A 19,020-nucleotide genomic window follows, 5' to 3' on the forward strand; every position below is an offset into this window, starting at 1 on the left:
CCAAATACAATGTTAAAAAGAATTTTTTTAGAAGTCTATTACTGTAGCTGAAATGATTTCCAAGTGCTGGAGGAGTAGCAAATTGAATTCAGGAAAAATGTCAGCTGACTCCATAACTCACACTGTTTATTTAACACTTCCAAAGTTTGCTACAGACTCATTGCCTCTAAGCACGGCATAACACTTTGAGAAGTGACCCTTTTTATTCATGAGATCAATCAGCTTTTAGGTGGTGTGTACCAAGTATCACAGAATCATTATATGGTCTGGGTTGGAAGGGACCTTAAAGATCACCTAGTTCCAAGACCTCTGTGCATTTATACAGTATTCCCTGAAATAAGAGGGGAAAAACGTTCATACATGGTACATGCAACACAGCACATTTTACTCTATTATTACAGATAAACAGTGTGGTATGCCGTGAGGCCAGACAACTATACAATATAATGTCTTTCTTCAACAGCTGAAACACTCACAGGCTGCCTGGAAGGGAAGGCACTGCTGGAAGGACTTTATTCTTTACATCTAATATTCAAACACACACTTCTGTAAACAGAGTTTTTCCAATCTCCTAGAATCCAGAATCATATGCTTAAAAAATACACGAAACAAAATTTGGAAAAAAGTAATCTTATTTAGCATGTTTTTCAATTAAATATTCCACATAACAAAAGTGTTATTTTCATGTCACCAACTATATTACTTATATACATATGCTGAACAGTTAACAAAAGAATTAAGAGATGCCCTATCAAAACCAACAGCCATTTCTTGCTTCAACGATCTGAAATAACTAGTTTGTATCATAGACAGAGTATAGACAATATTTACAGAAAAGGGCTTTTTGGATCTGAGAACAATTATCTTTTAGAAAGTAAACCGAAGTCCAAGTCTGAATTATAGTACAACATATCCACCACTGATCTAGAAGTACTTGTGGCAACCGAACAGATGAACTCCTTGCAACTGGAATTAGTATTTACAAAATACACTGACTGGCCACACAGAGGCTCATAAACTTTAAATATATATATACATATATAAGCACACATATATATAATCTATATATATGTAACATAAATAAAATTTGAAAGAACAAGGCAAAAATAAGGAAACAGCTTTTGTCTTTGGAATGTCTAAAAGACAACTATGCTTTTACTCCAGTGTTTCTTTGCTTTGAATATACTTAACAAGTGGCACCTTTGAAAGCAACACTCAGTCAGCTAGGTAGTTTTGCTGAAACGACTTAAACAACAAATAAATGTAACATATTTCCAAAATCCACAGAGAAAATAATAAGGAATTTACAGATTCAAAATGATAACTGTTTACAGCACTGGGAAACATCGTATAGTATAGGTTACCTAATGTGCATCTAACGTTCTCACTGCTATCACAAAATTGAACTTGTTTACCTCATAGATTTCATATATGGCTGTTTTCCACAGATACTGAGATATGGACTTGCTGACCCAGTACAGCAAACAGCGACAGAGGCTTTTACTGGAACCTTTTCTCATTTGAATTCTTTTTAAGTAATTATTGCCAAGTCCAAAACATCATTTTACTGAAAACTAACATCTATCTGCCTCTGTGGTTGGAATGAAAATGAACATGCTCCCTCTCAAGAGTTTAACTCAAGAAAAGCCATGAGGTCGCAGTATTTTATTTTTTCCCAACAAGTTCTGAAAATGCACTAAAAAAGAAAGCTTTCAAAAGAAATACAGCCTTTTCCTGTGCTTTTGAAGAAAAAAATAAAACAAGGGCAAAACTCCACTATTTTATACTGCATGCATCATCAACTGCAACACTTCGTCTCCCATCTCAATTATTTCTTTAAACACATTTAAAAAATAGTTGACTGACAGTTTCATGATTTTCCTGTGAAGTTATTCTTCATCTCCATTAAAAATGGCAATCATTCCATTCTGATATAAAGTTCCAGTTTATTTTTAAATAGATATACTGGCTGTGAATTCAAAGATGAAACTGTATACATTATTACCTGAGTTCATTGATTCACAGACAACTAAGCACAGGTTAAATGAAGTTTTCCCAATATTTTCCTACAAGCTTACAAAAAAGAATTAATCTTTTAGGTAACTTTAGTAAATAATTTAAAAAAATCTGTAATTTATTATTCTATTGTTAGTATCTTCAATGGTTGAAGCTTTAACTGTAAAGTTCGAGTGCCAGAAACATTTTTCACTTTCAAATTTCAAGGTGTTATCGAAAAACATTGCCTATACTTTGCCATTCATTTGAAGATTCTTGTACCACTTCTTCTAAATTCAGAGCACGACTAATGTCTTCCCCTTCTTGTTCTTGGTGACTCGCAGGCTCTTGTACAGGACCTACCAAGGTACAAGAGAAAATGGCAAGTAAGTATATGATTTGATGTAAGAAAAACAGAAATATAGCACTGGGGAATAAAGGAATCATGATGGGAACAGTATTATAACAATTACTTCAGATACTGTAAATTCATTATATGGTCTCGGAAAAATTTTTTTTAAAAGCTAATACAATATATTGCTTTCCTGGAATAATTTTTCAGCTCTGTATTTCTGTACACAGGGGTCCATATGAAAAACAAGGAACCATAAAAAGCAACAAATTGCTGTTTCAACCTGATTTTTGGGTTGCATGTGCAACTATTAGCTCACCAACTCTGGTCTTTGGCTATTAGTGCTTGATTTCTCAATAACTTAAGGGAAGTGCTCAGTGCTCTCCTAAGAAAACATATGGATTCCTGCCCTCAGCAGTACCACCACCATGCTACATACCAGTGTAACCATGAGCCCGTTTCATGTGCAGTTTCATATTGCTTTTCTGTGTAAATCCCATTGCACAGTAATCACATTTATAAGGTTTCTCTCCTGTGTGCCTTTTCATGTGGACTTTAAGAGCGCTCTTCTGGTTAAATGCCTTTTCACACAGTGTACACTGAAATGGCCGTTCCCCTTCATAAGAAAGAAAAACATTTTTCATAATTTTTTCTTTTAAGATTGAAATACAGTTTGGAATTCAGTAAAAACTATCAAGATTATCTAGAAATGAAATAGACATCATCATTTTCCTTGAAACTTTCTCCAAACAGTGCTATAGCTTGTCAGCAAACACTGTCAGCAAAAATCTCAAATTAAATGTCAGAATAGTTACATTAAGTACTAAATCACTGATATTATTTTTCCTATCAAATTTATAGCCTAGCTAAGTTATTTAACAGAGGTACAAAAAAAACCCAATTTACCAACTTGACTTTTCTGTACTCAAGGAAACCATCACTTTTTTACATCATGCAGCGTAGTGCAGATAAAGCAATGTACTAGAATTAACAAAGCTGATGCCTTTAAGAAACTAACAAGTCAAATATGTTAACAAAAAAGTGTCCCGGAACTCTATGTGAGACTTGTGGCCTCCTATGCCAACAGCAACTAATGAATCCCTTATCTCACCAAAAGAGGCTTATTGTTCCAATTCTGCCAGAATACTACTGGTTTCTAACTACAAACACAAGCGCATATTAACTTAAAAAATATTTTAAAAATACCTACTTTGCAAAACCAGACATTTGCTTCAACACTCAACACCATAACCTCTGACATAAACACACTGTATGTCATTAAGGACTTCTAAAAGCACTTTCTAAGATACCTCTTGTTATTAGTTAGCACAAGCAGGAGTAAAAACACTTTTCCAAGTTCTTCCCTACAGGACCAACATGTCTCTCCCTCCATTACCTGTATGTTAGTGCTCCCACCTGCATGCCAAATCCAACTCCTCAGACAATCAACAGAAGGTCCTTTAAAGCACAAAAACTTCCTTTCTGTTTTTGCTAACAACTTTTTCATTAGTTTGAAGAGAATTCTAGGCTTCCTCAAGATTCCTTTTGATTCTATTTTTTTAATTCACTGAAGGTGAACAGCCTTTTTGGTGTAATGGATTACCGAAGAGTTTTTGGCAGAACTCGAAGTAACTCCTTCCCTCTAATTTCAACATTTCAGCAAACCACTCTTCACTGATAAATCCTAAATAACCAGATATTTAGAGATATTCAGAGAAATAAGAAGTTTTCCTTCTGGCCATTGATTCAGTAGATGTTACCCATTAGAAATGGTTAAAAATGTTTAGTCAAGATAAAAATCACAAACACTCTCTCACAGACAAGGAGAGTACCTTTATGGAAACAAGTCAGTTTGGATTTAGATTAACCTTTCTTATCAAAGTTTATGTAAGTGCATCCATCTAAACACTTCTGTGCAGCACATTTTCAGTCTTTTGGTTTTAAGTGATTTCTGAAACAACATTCACATCTGAAAGAATTACAATCATATGGATTGACTTACTGTTGCCTGACATTGTGGAAACACAAAAATAAGTATGACTTTAGCAAGGCTTGTTACAGCCTGGCACATGAGTCCCCTAATACAAGAAATCCAAATGTATCTAAGGATTTACTGAGTGAAATAAAAGTAATTCCAAACCAGAAAGAACCCTCTGATGGTGAAGATTTACGAGAAAGAGATCCATAAAGGGACTCTGCTCTGTTCTCAGTCTCCCTGAACTGCTCTGTGCCTGTAACAATGGGGCAGCAGCACAAAATAAAACTAAGCACAGAAAACAACCGGTAGTCTTTCCTGCTTCCTGCATATTTGGTGAACTCTTAAACTAGGAGACAGTAACTTTTTCAAGAGTCTGTGTTATTTAAGTCAGTTTTGCAAAAAGCAAATTATTGATGGTATTTTAATCTCCTTGGATTTTAACTCCTGCTATTCTTTTACTACCCACAGTAGAACCAAGGATGTTCCTTTCTAATACAGTAAACACAAAACAGCTTGATTTTTTTTCTCAACAGAAAGCTTTGGTTGACTCACTCTTAAGAGAGAGTCACCCTTTTGAGGGAATCTTATTCTATAGCACATTCAGCCAAATTCATTGGTCCCCTCTAGCTTAGGAGCAACACAGATAACTTTCCCTTGTCCTCTTTAAGTTTAGCAGCCATGACAGCTCTTTATTGGTAGCAGCAGCGGAGAAAAGAAAGAACTTGTTTCAGAAAACTGACTCCTATATTTAGAACTCATGCTCTTAAGAACAATGTTTGTTAGGCAGAGAAGGTGACAGGGAGGGCAGCTGGGATATCATCCTATGTACAGCTTTCAACTTATAGCAGGGCAGAAGCTGCAACCTGAAAAGCACTTACATCACAGAAAATGAGGGCTCCCTAGGAGAAGACAGTATATAGACTTTTTATAGATTAGCTGTTGAAGAAAATAATAGAAGAGCAATATGTGGAAAAGTACCCAACAAATTAAAATCACTGGCATTAGAAACAGATGACCTGTGCAAGTAGCTCAGTGACAATGAAGCACTGTGCACAGTAGTAAATATCAGCAGCCAAGCCCATCCCTTGTTTAACATCACTGAGCACACCGCCTCATTTGCACATTCTTCTATATGCTTGAGGAGGATCATAACCAGTGTCTTTAAATCACTTCAATGCTTTAAAATATGCGTTTATTAATCTGTTTCAAAGGCTGACAAATCTTTAGACACAAGCTCATGCACTCACATTATCACTGCAGTACGGCCAGTCCCAAAATATAGATCAGCTTAGAGATGCACATAAGCCTCCTTTTAATTTCCAAACATTTTAGGTAAGAAATCTACTTATTTTTTTAATCTTAAGTTGATATTTAAAAGCAGTTAGCTGAAAGTATAAGCAAGGGCTCCAAATATAACACCCAGATATTCATAAGAAAACCTCTCAAGATAAAAATAATTTCTGGTGTCACCTGTGTGGATGCGACTGTGTCTCTCCAGCTGACTTGGCTTAGCGAAAGCTTTTTCACAAGTATCACACTTAAACACTCTAGGCTTCTGGGAACTCAGTGAAGGTCCACCCTGATGGGTTTGCATGTGTTCCTAAGCCAGCATAGGAAAAAAAAATATTTCAGACCATTTAAAAAGACTTCAGTACTTAACTGAATAAAAATACAGTCACACCTTGAAGACAAAAGCAGAGGATCTTAGTCATCAGCAGACAAGCTGGAAGAAAATGGAGGCCTCCATTGGTTTTTTCTTTTAAATGAGAGATTATTTTTGCATATCAACTCTCTCTAACCATCACTATCTTTACACTTCTGAAAAGCTCCATCAATAACTATGTCTTTCTTTATTGGCATACATTAGTCTCTTTATTAATTATCTGAAGCAAAATAAAATACTAAACCAGAGTTCTTTAAATGATCTGTTCATCTAAAAAAAGGTATTTTGACAACTGTGTACTGTAAGCTAACAAAGGATTTTTCCCCCCTCTCCCCTACAGGATCCATCTCCCTCCTTGTTTGACATGTGGGTATTCCTCAGCACCTGAACTGGTAACACTGTCAAACTGTACAGGCTTCAAAGAGGCAACTACCACAACATACACACACACAGCTGCACGACGGCAAGATGCAAACAGAACCACTTCACAATGGACTCTTAATTGAAAAAAACACCAGAAAATAAAATCACTAAAGCTCTTAACGGTAAGAGAGCAGGAAGTTTTATCTTTGTGAAGAAGCATCAATACTAATTCTAATTTCAGTGTTTTAAATACACTGATGCTGGGCCTACGTGTTTTTCAAACTCAGAAGAGTATCTTATGTTATCTATTAATTTTTTTCATTTTTAATTTATTTATTAATACCAATATAAAATTCAAATTACAAAGGAAAATAAATAAAAGTATATATAACTAAAAAATCTAATCAAGAACTGTCTGTGAATAGTACTGAAATAGCAGAAATATTTATCCACTTTCTAAAATGTATGTGGATATTCTTTTCTAGTCTATTTGATTACAAACTAAACTATTAATTAGTCTTTACTATACCTAAACAATAAGCCTTCTTGAGGTCTATGAAGTCCTATTCCTCACTCCACGAACTGAAGCAAACTGTGTCTGCAGAATTTGTTTACACTGGAAAATCAGTGAGACAGTTACATGGAAGAATATTATTATCATAGTAATTATAATAATAGAGTATTATAGGGAAATAACATAAGGTCTTCTGATAAAATCAGCTATCTCTAAACCCTTGATTATGGTGGAAATAAACAAAATCTTTTGGTTTTATCTTGTTCACTACCCCCTCAAGCACTGGAATGGTGGAAACATATTATGACCTACTTCAGAAAAATTATCTGAAGCCAGTTGCTCCTTTCTTCCACTACAAAACCCCCCAAAAAACCCCAAACAAAACCAAACCTCCAAATCCCAACAATGCCCACCCTATCTTCTGCTTGAAAGCAAACAGCATAACATCCAGATAGCCCTGTAAAACTTTCTGTCAACTTTCTCTGAAGAAACAGTTTGTGATGCTATCTGCTCGACTGATCTGTGAACCTTTTATACTTTTCCTGTAAAATAAATATATTTTTGAAAATATATTTATATATGTTCATGGAAATGCAACATTCTGAAGTGCAACCATCTCTTTATAGACATAGTATTTCACTGATTGTTCATGTGAGTTTTTACAACTTCATTTGTGTAATTCCTATATTCCTCAGAGAGTAATTATCTTGGGGTAGCAAACAAGCATTATCTAATTAAAAAGTAAGTCCAGGAAACCATCTTTGAAATGGCTCATGCATTAGTTTGCCACTCTTATACCCCATCACTCCTGAAATATTAATTGTAACCACCTCTGAAAGTGTGGCATTAAAAGGTTGTTTCATTCCATTGTTTTAGTAAGATAAAGCCTTTTTCCTTTCATCTTGGAATCATGTCTGTGCCTTATTTACTATCAACAGTCAACTTCCAGATAGTTTTACGACATATTCGTATGAAATTGGACAGTTTAGTCATAGTGCATGTTTTAAGATTCTCCTCTCTGAAGCTGTAAAACAGGACAGTAGCCCACATCAGAAGGGAAACTGAAGTCACTGGAGTGAAAAGCCTTAACACTCGGGGTGGAGTGGGTGGTGGAGGTGTTTGTACTTGATCTCTAAAGAGGACTTTCTTGCAGATAATTGTGAAACTGCTGGTACTGACATCTTTGGAAAAAACACATACAGTTAAGTACAGGCATCTAAGCACTGATACCCTTACCTCTTACTGGATTTTTCTGAAAAGCCTGGAGTTTGGTAGTGCCCTTAATATTTTTGGTGATCTCCAGAATTCTATCAGTATAAAATGAAGACCATGAGTAACAGATCACCAAACTCTTCCCAAAATCCTAAGCCAAACCCCAATATTTATCTTTGAATTTGCTGTTAAAGGCTGCTCGCAGCTGAAGCTGCTATTAACATACTGATAAAGAAAATCGTCAGATGAGGGGTGGAATTTGGTTTAGTACATGATGGTCCAGTGGTAAATGAAAGTGTCATTTAAGACCTTCAAGACCAGAGCCAACCATTTACCAGCACTGACAAGTCTACCACAAAACTATGCCTGCTAAGACACTGTCCATAGTGCCCCAGCTACACATCTACTAAATAACTTCAGAGTTGGTGACCCAATTACTTCCCTTTACAGGCTGTGCCAGGGCCTGACAAGACTTGCAGTGAAGAAATTTTCCCTAATTTGCAATCTAAACCTTCCCTAACACAACTGAGGTAATTTCCTCTTGTCCTGTTGCTCATTACCCAGCAGAAGAGGCCAACCCCCACCCGGCCACAACCTCCTTCCAGGCAGTTGTAGAGTGTTAAGTGACACCCAATCTCCTTTTCTACAGGCTAAAACAACCCAGGTTCCCTCAAATGCTCCTCCTAAGACTTGTGCTCCACACCTTTCACCAGCTCCCCTGCCCTTCTGTGGATAGGTTCCACATCCTCAATGTCCTTCTTGAACTGAGGGTCCAAAACTGAACACAGGATTTGAGGTGCAGCCTTGCCAGTGCAAAGTTGAGAGGGACAGTCACTGCCCTGCTCCTGGTGGCCACACTTGCTGATCCAGGCCAGGTCACCACTGGCCTCCTTGGCCACCTGGGCACACTCTGGCTCATGCTCAGCCACTGTCAATCAGCACCCCCAGGTCCTTTTCCACCAGCAGCTTTCCAGCCACTCTGCCCCCAGCGCTGCCTTGGGTTGTTGTACCCAAGGGCACTCGGCCTTGTTGAACCTCACACAGTTGGCCCCAACCCCTTGATCCAGCCTCTCCAGATCCCTCTGCAGAGCCTTCCTGCCCTCCAGCAGAGCAACACTCCATCCAACTTGGTGTTGTCTGCATAATGACTGAGTGCACTTGATCCTCTTGTCCAGATCATGGATGAGGATATTAAGTAGAACTGATCCCAGTACTGAGCCTGGGGGAACACCCCTTGTGACCAGCCATGAGCTGGATGTAATTCCATTCACCACCACTCTCTGAGCCTGGACATATAGCCAAATTTTTTCCCAGCAAACAGTGAACCTGTCCAAGCCATGTTGGTCAGTTTCTCCAGGAGAATGCTGTGGGAAGCAGTATCAAAGGCTGAAGTCCACATAGACAACATCCACAGCCTTTTCCTCCTCCACTAAACAAGTCACTTTGTCACAGGAAATCTTGTTTCTCAAGCATGACCTGCTTTTCATGAACCCATACTGACTGTGCCTGATTTCCTGGCTGTCCTGCATGTGCCCCATGATGGTGCTCAAGATTAACTGCTCCATAACCTTTTCTGGCACAGAGATCAGGCTGAAAGGCCTATACTTTCCCAGATTCTACTTCCAGCCCTTGTAGGCTGGGCATCACAGGTGCTAAGATCCAGTCAACTGGGACCTCCCTGGTTAGCCAGCGCTGCTAACCATCCACCATAAACGATTGAAAGTGGCTTGGCAAGCTCTTCTGAGAGGTCCCTTGGTACCCTTGGGTGGATTCCATCCAGTCCTATAGACAACTTGTACATGTCTGAGTGGTGTAGCAGGTCACTGATCATTTCCCCTACCTCCACTGAGATGGCTACAGCGCCGCAGCACCAGCACAGGGACATTTCAAATGCATGACAGTGTACTCAGCACATTGGGGTAGAGCTCGTAGGGCCTTGCTGGCACACAAACCCTCAAACGTTGGCATGCTGCCCTCACACTTATCTCCAGCAAGTCTGGTTTTATCCCTTCCTCCTAACAAATTTAGTTTAGATGATACCCCTCAACAAGCCCTGCTAACTCCTCAGCAAAGATCTTCTTCCCCCTTTGAGACAAGTGTAACCCATCCACAGCAGGCCTGCTGTTGTGTAGACCAATTCATGATCTAAAACATCTTCCACCTAAAAATTCTGCTGGTGATGTCAGTCTCAGAGACAGTTATTGATGTGCCAGCTCTTCCTGTCTCTTCCTGCACCACTCCCTGCAACTGGAAGGATAGAGGAGATTACTTGTGCTTCTGATCCCTTAAGAAGCTGTCCTAAGGCCCTGAAGTCTCTTATGACTGCCCCTGAACTTCTTACTGCAACTTCAATTGTGGCCTTCCTGAAAAAAATGCTATGGATGATAATTTGAGGGACATACTAGGGCAGGAAGTTATCTTGTAATATCTTTAACATGGGTTCAGTTCTAAGAAAAAAGAATGAAGAGACTGATTTTTGGAGTCTGTTATTACTTAGGGAAAACAAATATCAAGACTCTTTTGGTTTTTTTCCTAGAAAATTTTTTTTTAACTCAGAGATTTTATCATAAAACACATTTTATGATAGTATCCAATAGTCTAGTTAGACATGATAGTTAGACATGATCACTCCAAGAAAGCAAAGTTCACAAAGAGAGTATATTTCATTAAAATATTATATCAAAGTTAAAGGAAATCTATTGAAGAACACTCCTAAAAGCTAATATAAATATAACGATAATATAAATTATTATAAATACATTGCCTTTGGCTCCAAAAATTTCTTGCTATAAATTCTGGGAAGCTGGCGAAATTCTGGGTAACTTATATGTTTACTCTTTTCTTAAAGCTCTTCCAAATTACTTCTCTTAAGTATCTCTCACAGGTAAGATACTGGCCTGAACAAAGCACTTGTCTAGTGCAGACCAATATCCTAACAAGAACATTCTATAATCCAATTAAGAACTTTGGTATACCACTATTTTTTTAAAGAGACTTGGAAGTATTAAGTTGTTCATAATCTAGAGAAAACAGAGAAAATACCACTAGACAACAGCAATAATGTAAGGACATTTTAAAATAAACGCTTCCTCCATCACTTGTACTCACATGACAGAGCATCTACAAATGAAATGGAAAGACTGTAAAGCAGGTAACTTCCTGGGATACCAAAAGATTATCTGGAAATCAGGATTAGCACTGATGACATTCACATGGAAATAAAGTAAGTGAAGTCTTTTTCTGACACTACTACTTGCATGACAGGCATTAACATTTTTCACTCTGTAGTCAATATATGCATTAAAATCCTCTCCATGCTCCAGAAGAGAGCTCTCTATCCGTGCATACATTATCACTTAAGACTCCCTCTCTCAGATGCACACCTCTCACACTGTAAAGGGAAAGCAGAGACAAAAGGCTAATAGGTACCTTTTGTTAATATCACAGAAAGTCCAAAAGAAAAGGAGTTAAGAGAACAATCAACTGTTATTACCAAATACCTTGAGATGTGTTGCCCGCTTAAAGGCCTTATTGCAGGTGTGGCAAACGTGTATTCGCTCCTTGCCATGGACCTCTTTGCAGTGGTGCGTCAGCATGGTGACAGAATAAAAGGTTTGGCTACACTCAAAACACTGGTGCCCACGAGTTTCTTTTTCTGCTTGACTAGTTTTTGTCACATTAGGGGAAACTTCTGTCACCTGTAACAATTTACAAATATACTATTAGGTAATTTCATAATTTCATAAACCACATCCACATTGTTTTATTTTACAACATCTACAGCAGCACGACAAATTTTTGGAGAGCATCTGCAAGTAACTTAGAGACACAAAAGAAGTCAGTTATATGTAAATATAAACTTCTATTTCATGGCTCTAAAGAACGACGTGTATGTATTTTAGGAAAACAGTATTAATAACTATGATCAAATTGAAAAAGTGTACCAATAGTTGCTATTTTTTCCCCACAGCTCCAAAATTTATCTATCTTTATTATCTAAATACCAGCTTATTGGAAATTTTTGGAGCAGTCTGTGTTGAGTACATGATTATGTGATTTGTAGGAAGAAACACATCATTAATTACATTTCTTTTTTTGTGTGCATGTATATACATATATATCACAAAATGGGTTTTAGTTCAAGATTTAAAACATACTCTGGGTGACTAGGAAATCTCACAGAACCTCTTCCCACACCCTTGCTTGGGAATGACATCAGCCTTCATAATTCAAAATAGAAAGAAATTATTCCAGTGTTTTGATTAAATTAAAGTCCTTTACCACAAAAGATACTGAAATGTATCTATAATAAATACTATATTTACCTGATATGTTATTTCATCAGAGTTTGCAGGCTCTGAATGGGGTGTATGGCTCACCAGTATGACTTGCTGTGATCCTGATCCACTTTGGCTAGCGAGACTGGAATCTGTGAGTATAGCAGGGAACTGCTGACCCTGTCAGAGAGGGAAGCACAAAAAAAATAGTTAATTTAAAAAGCTTATTTTTAAAGTTTATTTAAAAGTATTTAAACAGCTAACTGTAGTAATATAAGTTTTCCCACCTAAACAGTACTTTTCTGTTTCCTTTAGAAAGAAACTTTTCAGAATCCTATCTGAACAAACACAACTTTAAATTTATATCTAAGCATTTAAGGGTAACAAGAGCTGGAAGTTCCAACTAATTCCTACCAGCCTTGCATGAAATGCTGAATGTTTCAGCCTTCTGTTGCCTTTCTTTAATTCCTGTATTTTGCTCTCCTGCATGGCCTTCCCACAGTATCTTCCCTTATTTAAGTCTCTTGATTAAAGACACTTCCAAGCCCCATGAAATCATGATACAAAATCACTACTTAGGATATATGATTACAGGTATCTTACTACTTTATTTCTACACTACTTTCAATGACTTTTCAATTTCCCCAGGAAACACAGTTCTTTTACATACTACCTGTTCATTCACTATGATTTCTTGCAACATAAACTGTGTTTGCATAGTTATCATTATTCTTCAATGTTTCAATTTTATTTATGCTTGTCTTAACAGGAAGCATGGGATCTTATTAATAAACAGCAACACTGCCAAATATAATCACTTAAATTATTACAAAGCCTGACATGAAACCATGTTCTGCTTTGTTGTTCTGTGATACTAGAAATCACAAACATATCATAAGAATTATTTGAGAAATCTTTTCTTTCTTTTCCCAGAGCAAAACTGCAGAGGGAAGCATACAACTTTGCTTCACCATTTTTAATCACAGCACATGCAAGATAAATAGCATTTAATTTGTATACATTTACACACTTTAACTCAGGTCAAAAAGTAAACAAAACTCAATCTAAACCTAGTTAAGCCAAGAAAATAGAAGACACAGCCCAAGTTTTCAGATGTAAAATCTACATTAAAAAGTCAACCAGACAACCCATTTTCACTTTGTAGTCTTTTAATATTGTTTTTTTATCTCCCAACTCTGTAGATCTTATTTGACGTTATGTCTTTGGCTCTTGATAACAACATGAGATTAATAATAAGGTTACTGGGGAGATGACAGTACATAGAGCACCATTTTATTAAAATTTCTTATGATGCCACCTGTATTAAAGATAGCCAAATTTTGTCCTGTTCCTTGCTGTGAAAAGAACTGTCACAAGTGCTGTTCAACTCTCCCATTCTAAAGTAGGAAAAGAAAAAATTACCATATGAAATAGTATATTTAGAGTACTAAGCTGTATTACTGAATAGTAACAATGAAGTACATAGTCTAACACCAAAAACTGACCTCAAACCATGTTTGAAACAGTAGAACCTATCTGTTCATTTAAAAAAACAAACAACACTGCAAAATTTATCTGCACTTCTGCTCAAACAGTTCATGTTTCTAGATGCTATACACACATGGTTGAGAGAGAGGAGGAAAATAAACTAAAATTTCAAATATTATGTATTTACAGGACAAAATTACTTTCTAAGTAAAATCTCCAATTCCTGCTCTGTAAGACAGAAACAAATTTATCTGTCAGTTCAGAAAAGCATCTTACCTGTGAAGTTATATTAAGTGTAACTGCATCAAGACCACCTGACAACATTCCCTGAGTGTCAGCAAGAGTCAAAGTGACACTACCATCTCCTCCAACTCCTGATGAAGACATTACCAAATTCTGTGCAGAAACTGCAGACTGAGATATGGGTGTTGCTGAAGGAAGGTTTGCTCCCCCTGTTGTATTAAGTTCTGGATAATATGCAAAACGGTTAAAAAAAAATCTGTTACATACATAAACACTAAACTGCAAATTTATTTTAAGTAAACTTAGTAATTTTTGTTTCTCATTGCTAGGACTTTCTATTGTGGAATCAACAAAATCAGTTAAATGGCTAATCAAGAACCTAAAGTTGTCAGTCAGGTGCTAAAATTAGAAAAATTACATTTAAATGTAGCTTGATGAACAAAGTATTGCACTCAGAGGTGGTCATGTGCATATACAAATAAACATAGGTAGAAATTCATATACCTACTTAAAATCTAAAAATTTGAGTACTAGAGCAAATTTGGTATTTTATCACTTCTGCAGCGAAGGCACCAGATTTTGTTGTACTCCAGTTTATAGATATAATTCTTCAATACTGCTCTAATTGCCTCAAAGCACTAATTTAATACATCTCTTCTTGTTTTCATTGTTTTCTTACTGTGTGGAATAAAGTTAATTTAAACTGACATAACAATTTAAAGCTTGTGAGAAAACACACAAAACGCTCAAAGTTCCTGAATCATGACATGCAGGATTCTACCATTTCATTCTAGTATTTACTTTTTAAACAAAGTATTATTTTCAATTAGAAAAATCGTTCTATGCATACCTGGAGCATTTAGTGAAGGGCCCTGAGAAAGAAGCTGGTCATTGCTTATAGTTAATGTAGCACCTGTAGTCTGACTGCTGATGGTTGGTGCTGTCAGCCTTAAGCCAGTGTTCAGATCAGTGCTTCCAGAATTATGCTGAATAAGATCTTGGCCTGAATAGAAGTAAGTCCTATTGTAACTGGAATTCATCTCAACACTATTATGCTACTGTTCTTACAATAGATCATAAAACAGTAAAAGTAGAAAATACAACCAAAACATAAAATTAATTTCTACACATGAAGGTTTTTATGCACTGGTTTGACATGTTTTTAATACAGATGTGATTATGCAAATCTGGATACTAACATGTACAGAAATACCTGAGATTAGTAATATTTAGACAAGTATGGATCTCATCTAGATTCAAAGCACCAACTTGATCAAGCTATAAAAATCCAGCTGTTAACTGAGGCTATAAATACGAGTGATCCAATCTAACATGTTCTCAAAGCAAATGTGTTTGGGTTTCAAATATGGATTTGGGGAGCTTTTTTTAAAGCTGATAAATACAAAAAAATACACCATGAGAAAACTGTGGACTGTGAAAATCCTTGTATCCTACTGTATAAGTACTTTATGAAATATAGATCTGAGATCATGAAAGATTTTTAAAAACACAAACCCGATATTGTAAGAGTGATTTCTTGAGGACTTCCTGATGAGGTCGCAGTAGTAGAACCTGAAGCATGAGCTAGAACTTGACTCAAACTGGAATTATTTATGGTCAACATTATCTCATGTTGTCCATTTGTAGATGACACCATACCCTGTGAAGTCATGACTTGAGTAATATCTTGTGCACCTAAATGAAAGTGGTAGAACAAAAAAAAAATTCCATGAATATCCATTGGTGGAATTTTTGACATAACTTTTTAAAGCAACTTACACATTATTTTCTGAGCTACTATAATGGATGCAGCCAAAGAGGGATGCTAGAACTTGCAGGATAAAGTAAAAATTTCTTTCACATCCTATTATTCCTCTACACTTTAGATTTTCAGAACAAAGATTTTGCATTTTGCTGAAAACTATGGAAGTTCTTAAGTATTTTCATTATATAGAACCATAGAATGGCCTGGGTTCAAAGGGACCCTAATGATCACATAGTTCCAACTCCCCTGTCATGGACAGGGAAAACTTCCACTACACCAAGCTGCTCAATACTATTGCCCCATTCAACCTGGCCTTGAACACCTCCAGGGGTGGACATCCGTAGCTCCTATGGGTAACCTGTTCCAGTGCCTTATCACCTTCACAGTAAAGAATTTCTTCCTAATATCTAATCTAAACCTACTCTCTAATTCACCTTCTGAAAAAAACTGTATTAAGAAAGGGTAACACAAAGCTGTAAAATCTGCTGAAGATGTTCAAGCAAGAACTGCTAATTTGTTTTATTAATAGGAGGTATTTGGTGGGAGTCGGGAGAGGCACAGGGGGTGACATTTTCTCACTGTGAGTAATACCCCAAGTAGAATTAAGAAGTTGAATGCACAATAAAACTACTGACAGTGCTTACCATTAGCGCTGGTTGTCAGCACAGACTCCTGCTCAGACAGGGGCCCTATTGTCATGTTAGCAGATGTTACTGTGGGCTGCAAAGACAAGCCTGAGATGGGCTGAATAACCACATTAGCTGGCACTGCATTTTCTGTTGCCTGGAGGGAAGGATTCTGTGGAGCCATGGTGGGATCCCCAGTCAGCTGCTGAGTAAGTAAACTACTCTGCTGTAATGTCTGCTGTAGGATACTTGGATCAATCTGAAAAGCAAGTTTTCAGCAATCAATCTGAAGTTAATAAACTGAGTTAAATGAACACTCTTAACACAAGTCCAGAATACACGTTTACTGCATAGAGAGTATACATAGTGCAGAAAATTTATAATTAACAACTTAAAACTTAAATTTAGTTTTTATGTGTCTGTATACAGCCAAGCTCTAAACTGACTATGTAACCAGTCTATTTAGATTCAGTATCCTTCCATTTATTCAGCAAAATGTTTAGGAAATCATCATCAGTTATATATCAGCATGCCTGGCCCCAGATAAACACACTGCTGGTATTCTGTACTGCCCTATTAGTGCATGTAATGCTTATCACTGCCTCCAAGCCTTTAAAAGTGAAAAGGCATATAGCAGAGAGAAGACTGATGCCAGAAATTATTTAATTTTTTTTTCAGCTCCTAGGGGTCATTAAGGTCTCATTTCACAAGCCAACAGCTGCTCTCTATACTTAAAGATGACATTTTCCTCTTCAGAGACGTTCAGCAGTTGAGAAAAACCTAATAAAAATGTCTTAATTTTATGCAAAAAACTCCTTGAGCAGAGGGACTATGAGCAACTTAATGCAACTCTGCAGATGTCCCTTTCCTGACCTTGGGGTTGTACCTGGTGACCTCCAGAGGGCTCCCCCAACATCAATAATTCTCTGCAACTGATCAAACACTGCCAAGTTCAAGAAAATCAGTGCTTCACGCATCTCAAGAACTTTTATATGCAATCATCTCACCTCTTCCAGTCGTTTCTTTTACAACCTCAATGGGGATTCAAATTGTGAATTCAACTATTAAAAGCTTGCAAAGCACTGTGTTACTTTGCAAAAGAAGTACACTCTCAGTGCAATAATTTGGGTTTGCTTTGGGGTGGGTGGATGCCTTTTAGGGATTGGTTGGGAACCTAAAATACTTCTGAAGTGTAAAGATAAAACAGAATGAAAAGAAAAAAATATGTATAATAAAGCAGTCTGTCAAAATCCCCGAGTGGTAAAAAAACCTGAAAAGATGAAAATGAAATAAAACAAAACAGAAAAATATCCCACTATGCAGCTATTTTTTTAGTCCTCTAACATTGAATAAGTGATACAGTATGCTACTAGCTCACTCAACTGAAGGGAACTTTTCCAGAATTATGTAAGCTCTGCAAACTTCCTTCAGGCCTCAAAGTCACTCTGCAGAACTAAAAGTAAGGAACAGTGAGCAACTTACCTGTAACGTTATGTTGTTAATACCAGTGGCATCTATTCCAGAAATCTGAACATTTTGTCCAACCAGATTAGCAGCAAGTTGTAACTGTATTCCTTCAAGAGTGGCCAAGCTACCATCTGTCAAGGACACAGTTAAGTCACCTCCAGCTACCAAAGAAAACAGTTATATTGTAATGTTTTTATTTACCATTACTGACTACCTTTCAATGTGCTTACTTATATAAATTAAATCAATATAAAATATGTACACAAACATTTATTTATGATGAGGAAGATAATTTCAAGTGTATAATTTGACTATAAAGTAATCTGACTGCCTGCCTTACAGCTTCATAAATTCCAGGTGATTTAAGGATTGCTACTCAGGCACTAGCCAGTGACTTATATAACAAGAACCCCTCCAAAGTAGCATTAGAAATCTGGAGAAATTTGGTTTAGATTTCCTTGGGGACTGTCCTGCATCTAAACAAAGCACACATAGAGGATATTTACATTCTGACTCCGAACATACACATGAAAGTTACTGCCACATTTTGCACAGCACAGACACGGTTCAGTATCAAACTGTGAAAGTTCATCCTCCATATTTACATGGATGAAAATAAAGATGCATTAGCAATTGAAATCCAGAAGTCTTTAGAACTTGAAAGAATTTTAAAATTCTAATTGCAGAAGTTGAATAGATCATCTCTACAAAAGGTTTTGAGAGAACATATGGAAAAAGTCATCTTGTGTTTGATGCACTTTCTTCTCCAAACACCTTGAGTGTGATCAGCCAATTTCCTTTGGTTGACGCTTCAAAACCACCTATCCTTCCCTCTTCAGAATTCTTTAGTATAATAAATCTGGTTTACAATGTACCCAAAAAAATGCCTGCTCTGGCCAAAACCCACATTACTAGTCTCAATTTAAGAAGACCTCTTTCTAGGACATCTGAACAACCTAAACACTTCTCCTTATGATGTTCAAAAATCCAAGCAAACATCAACTGTTTTTTTCACCACAGGTTTTATCACTAACTGTGCTTGTCAAATAACATCAGTGTTTTTTGAACACCAACAAT

The 19,020-nt window shown here is 36.8% G+C and overlaps 1 protein-coding gene across 3 annotated transcripts in view; it reads right to left on the minus strand.

The window, feature by feature from the left end:
• Nucleotides 1-480: 480 nt before the first annotated feature.
• The window catches only part of ZNF236 (zinc finger protein 236), a 73,124-nt gene continuing 54,584 nt past the window's right edge, over nt 481-19,020 (minus strand). For 2 of the 3 annotated variants that reach the window (XM_066328127.1, XM_066328109.1), the window contains 10 exons: nt 17,959-18,104; nt 16,495-16,735; nt 15,601-15,780; nt 14,936-15,088; nt 14,119-14,309; nt 12,403-12,534; nt 11,578-11,775; nt 5,796-5,925; nt 2,787-2,963; nt 481-2,354 (listed from right to left, as the gene is read on the minus strand). In XM_066328127.1, the coding sequence (XP_066184224.1) occupies nt 2,227-2,354; nt 2,787-2,963; nt 5,796-5,925; nt 11,578-11,775; nt 12,403-12,534; nt 14,119-14,309; nt 14,936-15,088; nt 15,601-15,780; nt 16,495-16,735; nt 17,959-18,104 (1,676 nt within the window). In that variant the 3' untranslated portion in view covers nt 481-2,226. The remainder of the gene's footprint in view (nt 2,355-2,786; nt 2,964-5,795; nt 5,926-11,577; nt 11,776-12,402; nt 12,535-14,118; nt 14,310-14,935; nt 15,089-15,600; nt 15,781-16,494; nt 16,736-17,958; nt 18,105-19,020) is intronic. The other variant, XM_066328118.1, reaches the window with a different exon arrangement.

The sequence above is a fragment of the Sylvia atricapilla genome, chromosome 1 (assembly GCF_009819655.1).
Source record: "Sylvia atricapilla isolate bSylAtr1 chromosome 1, bSylAtr1.pri, whole genome shotgun sequence".
NCBI lineage: Eukaryota > Metazoa > Chordata > Aves > Passeriformes > Sylviidae > Sylvia > Sylvia atricapilla.